The sequence below is a fragment of the Prionailurus bengalensis genome, chromosome A2 (assembly GCF_016509475.1).
Source record: "Prionailurus bengalensis isolate Pbe53 chromosome A2, Fcat_Pben_1.1_paternal_pri, whole genome shotgun sequence".
NCBI classification, from domain to species: domain Eukaryota; kingdom Metazoa; phylum Chordata; class Mammalia; order Carnivora; family Felidae; genus Prionailurus; species Prionailurus bengalensis.
The window spans coordinates 13429698-13436560 of record NC_057348.1 but is presented as its reverse complement, the minus strand read 5'-3'; the positions used below and the strand labels follow the sequence as shown (position 1 = coordinate 13436560).

Genomic DNA, 6863 nt, shown 5'->3' with positions numbered 1-6863 from the left:
GACTGCTCCCAGGGGCGCCTGGGGGGCGCAGTCGGTTAAGCGTCCGACTTCAGCCAGGTTACGATCTCGCGGTCCGGGAGTTCGAGCCCCGCGTCGGGCTCTGGGCTGATGGCTCAGAGCCTGGAGCCTGTTTCCGATTCTGTGTCTCCCTCTCTCTCTGCCCCTCCCCCGTTCATGCTCTGTCTCTCTCTGTCCCCAAAATAAATAAAAAACGTTGAAAAAAAAAAAAAAAGACTGCTCCCCCATTGCTCCTCCTGGGGGAGCTACGCCCATGGCCCTGGCCCAGGGGGAGGGCCCCTCACTGTCTCATGCAGATCCAGCTGATCGGTAACCAGTGTGGAGGTTACAACCACTCTTGGGGTTCTTCCTACAATGGCGAGATGCCCTTCGGCAACACCCATGGTACACGGCCTCCGGCCACACATGGAGGTCACCCGTAGGAACAGAGTGCAAACTCAGGCTTGGGGCTCTGCTGTCACTGGGGTCCAGGGTGGGGGCCTAGGGTTTCCCCGGCTCACTCTTTCTGGGTGGATTTAAGACAGCGGGAGAGTTTAATGTTTGGAGCACAGGGCTTGCTTCCCCCCACATGGTGGCCTGAGTCCCTGTGCGTGGCCACGTAGGTGTCCTGGTACAGACTCCTTCCTCCGGCCGTCTCGGGCCCCGGCTCGGCGCGTCCAGGCTGCTGTGGCACAATACCAGGCGGTTTCCCCGACAGACGCTTCCTTTCCGCAGCTCCGGAGGCTGGACGGTTGAGACCAGGGTGCATCAGGGTGCCAGGGGTCGGCCGAGGGCGGGCCCTCCGGCTTCCAGATGGCTGCCTTCTGGCTGTGTCCCCGCGTGGACAGGGAGGGGGCGTGGGGGCACATCCTCTCGCGGCCCCTCCTTCGGCAGCACCAACCCTGGGATGGGACCCCCACCCCCCTGGCCTCCGCGACCTCACCCTCTCCCGAAGTGACCCCCTCCAGACACCATCACGAAGGGGAGTGGGGCTCACGCATAGGAAATGAGGGGGTGTTTTGCACTAGTTAGGGCTCAGCTGATCGATGACTAGTGTCGTGGTTGGACTGGCCTTTGTGGTTCTGCTTACAAGACGCCCTTCCGCCGGACACCCATCGGGAAACTGAAAAAAAATAAAGGTTTCTCACTTACCAGACCCGGAGATAACCCAGCGCCCCCAGGGCCACATAATGAGAGGGGCGAGGGGGCACTGAGACAGAGCTGCTTGGTCACTGGCTGGGCCTCTGCTCTTATGGGGTCCAGGATGGGAGCCCAGGGTTTCCAGGGCCCATTGTTTCTTGGTAAACTTAAAACATACGAGTAGTGGGGGGTGCGGGGGCAGGGGTGGGGTGGCGCCTGGGTGGCTCAGTCGGTTAAGTGTCTGACTCTTGATTTCGGCCCAGGTCGTGATCTCGCAGTCTGTGAGTTCGAGCCCCGCGTCGGGCTCTGTGCTAACAGCTCAGAGCCCGGAGCCTGCTTGGGATTCTGTGTCTCCCTCTCTCTGTGCCCCTCCCTGGCTTGCGCTCTCTGTCTCTCAAAAATAAATAAACTTTTAAAAAGAAATTAAAAAACAAAACAAAACATACGAGTGGGAGAGGGAGCCTGGTTCTAGTCGTGTGGCTGGCAAATCGGTTTATTCCAGAGAGCCATCATTTTTTTTTTTTTAAGTTTATTTTTGAGAGAGAGAGGGAGAGAGTGAGCACGTGCACAAGCTGGGGAGGGGCAGAGAGAGAGAGAGGGAGACACAGAATCCAAAGCAGGCTGCAGGCTCTGAGCTGTTAGCACAGAGCCTCACGCAGGGCTCGAACCCACCAATCGTGAGATCATGACCTGAGCTGAAGTCACTTAACCGACTGAGCCACCCAGGCGCCCCCAGATAGCCACCCTTGAAGATGGGCCATCAAAAGTTTAAGTCAGGTACTATACCAAAGCCTGGCTCAGGAGGTGGAGCACGTGACTCTTGATCTCTGGGTCTTGGGTTCGAGCCCCACTTGGGGCATAGAGATTACTGGGGTGGGGAGGGAGTGGAGGAGGGACACAACTGCTGGGGCTTACACTACACTTGCACTCACCCCACCCTTGACCTTCTCCCTGAGCCATCCCGCTGAACGTTCTGTCCCCCATCCAAGGTCCCCCAGCTGGGGCTGGCTGGCCGCCTATAAGAAGGGATCCCCGCTGGGGCCGGACTCCTGCCGCCATGGACCCCCGCCGCCCACTCACCTGGGCACTGGTGCTGCTGGGCACCGGTCTGGCGCTCGCGCTGGGCCCCGCGCCTGCTCCGGAAGCCCCAGAGAAGCTGTGCGGCCACCACTTGGTGCGCGCGCTGGTGCGGGTGTGCGGGGGCCCGCGCTGGTCCTCCGAAGACGGGCGGCGAGTGGCTGGCGGGGACCGTGAGTGGAGCCGCGCGACGATTGCGCTCCGGGGTTTCTAGCTGGGGCAGGTGCACGCGGGCGCTGGCGTCGGGGCGGGGGCAGGCGGGTGGTTTGCAACGCGCGTCCCCGGGGGTCCACTTGCCCACCGGTGTGTGCAAATTCGCCAAGGATGCGTCCCCTGCCGGGCAGGAATCAGTACGAGGCGAGCGAGGCGGAGTCTTACAAGCGCACGGTCAGAGCCTGCCTTATTTACAATCCCAGCGTTTTGATCTTCGCGATTTGGGGCGTTACTTGAGGGTTTTTTTTTTTTAATTTTTTTTAACGTTTATTTTTGAGACAGAGAGAGACAGAGCATGAATGGGGGAGGGTCAGAGAGAGAGGGAGACACAGAATCCGAAACAGGCTCCAGGCTCTGCAGAGCCCCACGCGGGGCTCGAACTCACGGACCGCGAGATCATGACCCGAGCCGAAGTCGGCCGCTTAACCGGCTGCGCCACCCAGGCGCCCCTAGGTTTTTTAAAGACAGTGCATTAAAAGAGGATTAATCAGGGGCGCCTGGGTGGCGCAGTCGGTTAAGCGGCCGACTTCAGCCAGGTCACGATCTCGCCGTCCGTGAGTTCGAGCCCCGCGTCGGACTCTGGGCTGATGGCTCAGAGCCTGGAGCCTGTTTCCGATTCTGTGTCTCCCTCTCTCTCTGCCCCTCCCCCGTTCATGCTCTGTCTCTCTCTGTCCCAAAAATAAATAAACGTTGAAAAAAAAAATTAAAAAAAAAAATTAAAAAAAAAAAGAGGATTAATCTTCATTGTTGAGTGTTTAGGCTCCCGCTTGAATTGTGCACTGAGGCCAGCGCTCCGTCTTCTCATCCTACTGCGGGCCCTGGTGCGGAGGGTGGAAAACAGATTTGTGTGCCCATGTGCGTCACACGTGTGTGTCCTGATGTGTGCGTCTTGGCGACCCAGATGCAGGCGGGCACCCATAGGGGGAGACTGGGAAGGGGTACGAGGCTGTGTGTCCATGTGAGCCTGCACACGGGTGCACACGTCTATGTCACATGTCACCTCTGCTGTCTTCGGCTTTGCGAAGCGCCTGCGCGTCTGTGTGGTAGGTGGCTCGTGGAAACGTGCACAACCGGGGACCCGTGAGCGCGGCTCGAGAGTGCGCACACCTGGATGGGGGATTATGTCCGTGCTCGGTATACAGTAGGCACTTAGCAGTCGCTCCCTTTCTATTTGTGCACATCCTGAGCGTCTGGTGGGTCACGGCACAACGTGAGCGTGCGGCTGTCTGCACGTATTGGGGAGGGGTCCCCTAGGGTCCCCTGTCCGTGCTGAATTCTGCTCCGTCCCCAGGTGAGCTGCTGCAGTGGCTGGAAGGACGACATCTCCACGGGCTGGCGGCCGATGGGGACCCCACGCTGGTTGTCGTGCCACAGCCCCTGCCCCAGGCCTCTCGCCGTCACCGCCCCCGCCGGGCAGCCGCCGCCAACCCTGCACATTTCTGCTGCCTCAGTGGCTGCACCCGGCAACACCTGTTGACCCTGTGTCCTCACTGAACCCGCCTGGGTGTGGCCTCAGAGGATCCAGAGACCCCCCCAGGGGTCAGGTCTGGCGGGCTCCTGGAGCACCATAAAGCCCCATCTGGGAGGACCGGGCGGATCACCTCCCAGCACTCACCGCCTCCCTCGGGCCACCTTCCTCTGTGGGGCCAACTGCAAAAAAAAAAAAAAAAAAGATCGCACCTCAACCCTGGCCTGGAGGGTCCTTGGTTTCACGGGGATACCAGACTCTGAGGGCCAAATGTTCTCACCTCTGAGGAGCCCCAGGCGCCACCCGCCCCATATCCGTGACACCGACCCTTGTTGTCGTCTCCCTAATAGTAAATAAATGAAGCTCCTGCAGAATCCGAAGCAGCCTTTTGCATTTTTCTCAAGGAAAAAGGGACAAGCCTGGGTCAGCCCTTGCGTGGGTGGGTCGTACCCCGGCAGCCGGGGACCCACGGGGACCCACCCATCACTGTCAGGAGCGTGACGGCAACTTGTGACTCATCACAATGCGAAGTGGGAAAACAAGGGGCACCTGGGTGGCTCGTTGGCTAAGCATCCGACCCCTGATTTGGGGTCAGGTTGGTAGAATCAGCCCTGAGATGCACGCATGCGCGCTCTCTCTCTCTCTCAAAAGAAATAAACAGTAAAAAAAAAAAAAAAAAAAAAAGGGAAAACTAAGGCCCGGGGGAGATGGCTGTTTGCCAAGGTCAGACACAGAGGCCATGGCCAAGAGCAGGATTTGAATCCAGGTTGTCTGTCAAGACCCGTGAGGGGGGCGGGCTTCATGTCCCCGAACGTCCACTTAACGGCGGACAAACCTATGGACGCCGGAATGAGTCACAGTGGCCACTGACTGATCCGACTCTGACCATTTTTCTCACCTGCAACCTCCAGTCACCCTGGGATGGAAATGGTACGATGGGCCTCCGGAGCGAAAACGACCAAGCATTTGACTACGCGATCCAGTTGTCGCATGTGCCTTACTTCCCTACATCTGCCATAACAAATTAGCAGAAACCGGGAGTCTTAAAATAGTAGAAATTTCTTCCTTCATGGTTCTAGGAGCCAGAGACAGAAGTCGAGGTGTGGCCGGGTGGTTTCTGTTCGAAAGGCTCTGAGGAAGAACCTGGTCCATGTGGCTACTGGCAATCCCTGACTTTCCTTGGCTTCTAGATGCACGACTCCAAGCTCTCTCTCTCTTTTTAATTTTTTAATGTTTATTTCGTTTTGAGAGAGAGAGAGAACGAGCGGAGGAGGGGCAGAGAGAGAGAAGGAGACACAGAATCTGAAGCAGGCTCCGGGCTCTGAGCCATCAGCACAGAGCCCAGTGCGAGGCTGGAACCCATGAACCTCGAGACCATGACCTGAGCCGAAGTGGGACACTTGAGTCACCCAGGTGCACCTCTGTCTTTTTAAAAAACGATGTTTCTTTTTATTTGAGAGAGGGAGAGAGAGAGAGAGAGAGAGAGAGAGAGAGAGAGAAGGGGGAGGGGCAGAGAGAAAGGGAGAGAGAATCCCAAGCAGGCTCTGCACCGCCAGCCCAGAGCCCGATGTGGGGCTTGAACTCATGAACTCATGAGATCACGACCTGAGCGGAGATCAAGAGTCGGACGGTTAACTGACTGAGCCCCCCAAGAGCCCCTCTGTCTCTGTCTTCACGTGGCCTTCTTTTCCACGTCTGTGTTCATTTCTCTTACAAAAACACCTTCATTGGATTTGGGACCCACCCCATTCCTAATCCAGGATGATCTTACCTTGATCCTTACCTTAATTATATCTGCAAAGACCCTATTTCCAAAAAAGGCCATATTCTAAGGTTCCGGGGGGCTGTATCCTGCTCAATCCGGGGCAGCAGGGGAGCAGGACTCTCTCCCGGGGGCAATGGGGAGCCACAGGTGTGTGAGCAGGGGCAGGATGAGGTCTGACCTACATGTTAGAAATCCCTGCAGCCCCTGTGTCATCCGGGCCTGCCTTCCCTTGCCTGGATGGTACTGTCACCCCCCTCCCCAGCAGTCCCTATGGCAGCCATAGGGCTTCTTAAAACTTAAAAAACAATCATGTCCTTTCATTGCTCAAAGGTACCATCACTCTCAAAACAACACCCTCTCTCTCTCCTCACCCCAGCCCACGAGTCCCTATGTGGCCAGCCCCTGTGACTTCGCGTCCCTCCTTACTCCATATCGTCCTTACTCACCTACCTCTAGCCACGGCCTTTTCGCTGCAACTTGAACATTTCCGGATTGTCCCACCGCAGGGCCTTTGCACATGCTGTGCCCTCTGCCTAGAACACCCTTCTCCCGGTTCCTCCCAGGGCCATGTCCTCCTTCCGCAGGTCCCAGCTCCAGTCTCCTGATCTCTCAGCTAATACTCTTTCCCATCCCTGTGTGTCCACCTGCTTGACTTCTCCAAGTTCCTACCACTTCCGGTAACTTCCTATTTGTTCACAGGTTTTCTCACTACAGGGTGGGTATCTGCCAACACAGCACCGGCAGCAGGAATATAGGGCAAGGTGTGCAGCATACAGGAGGCGCACAAATCCTTAAAGAAGGGAGAGCAGGAAGTGGGACAGAGGACAGCGGAGCCACGATCCTAGTGGGAGGGGCGTCTGGGGAGGAGAGGGGCTGGGTGGTGTTTGGAAAGAGCCTTGCCGGAAGCAGGAGGCCCGCAGCCAGGAGCAGTCTCACCCCTGTGCCTCTCTCTCCCTCCGAGCGTGCTGTCCAGCTGGCGGTGATACCCGGTCTGGGTGGGGTGACATGAGCTGAGGGTGATAGGGAACCATCAAGGGTACGTGAGCAGGGGCAGGATGACGTCAGACCTGTTGACAGGAGCTCCTGTTCATCCAAGTCATTTTTGTTGGTGTGTTTTCTACTGCAAACGTGACTTGTACAGATCGTAGACTGGTCTCAGTTAAAACTTGCAAACCGCTTTAAAAACAACAAAACCCCCAAAAC

The 6863-nt window shown here is 57.3% G+C and overlaps 1 protein-coding gene across 2 annotated transcripts; it reads left to right on the top strand.

Moving 5' to 3' along the window:
- Positions 1-2163: 2163 nt before the first annotated feature.
- INSL3 (insulin like 3) lies at positions 2164-4269 on the top strand. Of its 2 annotated transcripts, XM_043586990.1 has the most exons (3): positions 2164-2387; positions 3475-3561; positions 3719-4269. In XM_043586990.1, exons 1-3 carry the CDS (start codon positions 2195-2197, stop codon positions 3919-3921), a joined length of 483 nt encoding a protein of 160 aa, XP_043442925.1. In that variant the 5' UTR covers positions 2164-2194; the 3' UTR covers positions 3922-4269. The 2 variants fall into 2 exon arrangements, with proteins under 2 accessions (XP_043442925.1, XP_043442926.1); XM_043586991.1 differs by lacking the exon at positions 3475-3561 and having other exon boundaries at positions 2166-2387.
- The last annotated feature ends 2594 nt before the right edge of the window (positions 4270-6863 follow it).

Excerpts from the sequence above, each read along its gene's own strand:
- INSL3 (XM_043586990.1), top strand. The coding sequence starts at position 2,195 with ATGGACCCCCGCCGCCCACTCACCTGGGCACTGGTGCTGCTGGGCACC. Across the intron at positions 2,388-3,474 it reads GCGAGTGGCTGGCGGGGACC|GTGGCTCGTGGAAACGTGCA; the intron begins GTGAGTGGAGCC and ends TCTGTGTGGTAG. Across the intron at positions 3,562-3,718 it reads GGGGATTATGTCCGTGCTCG|GTGAGCTGCTGCAGTGGCTG; the intron begins GTATACAGTAGG and ends CTCCGTCCCCAG.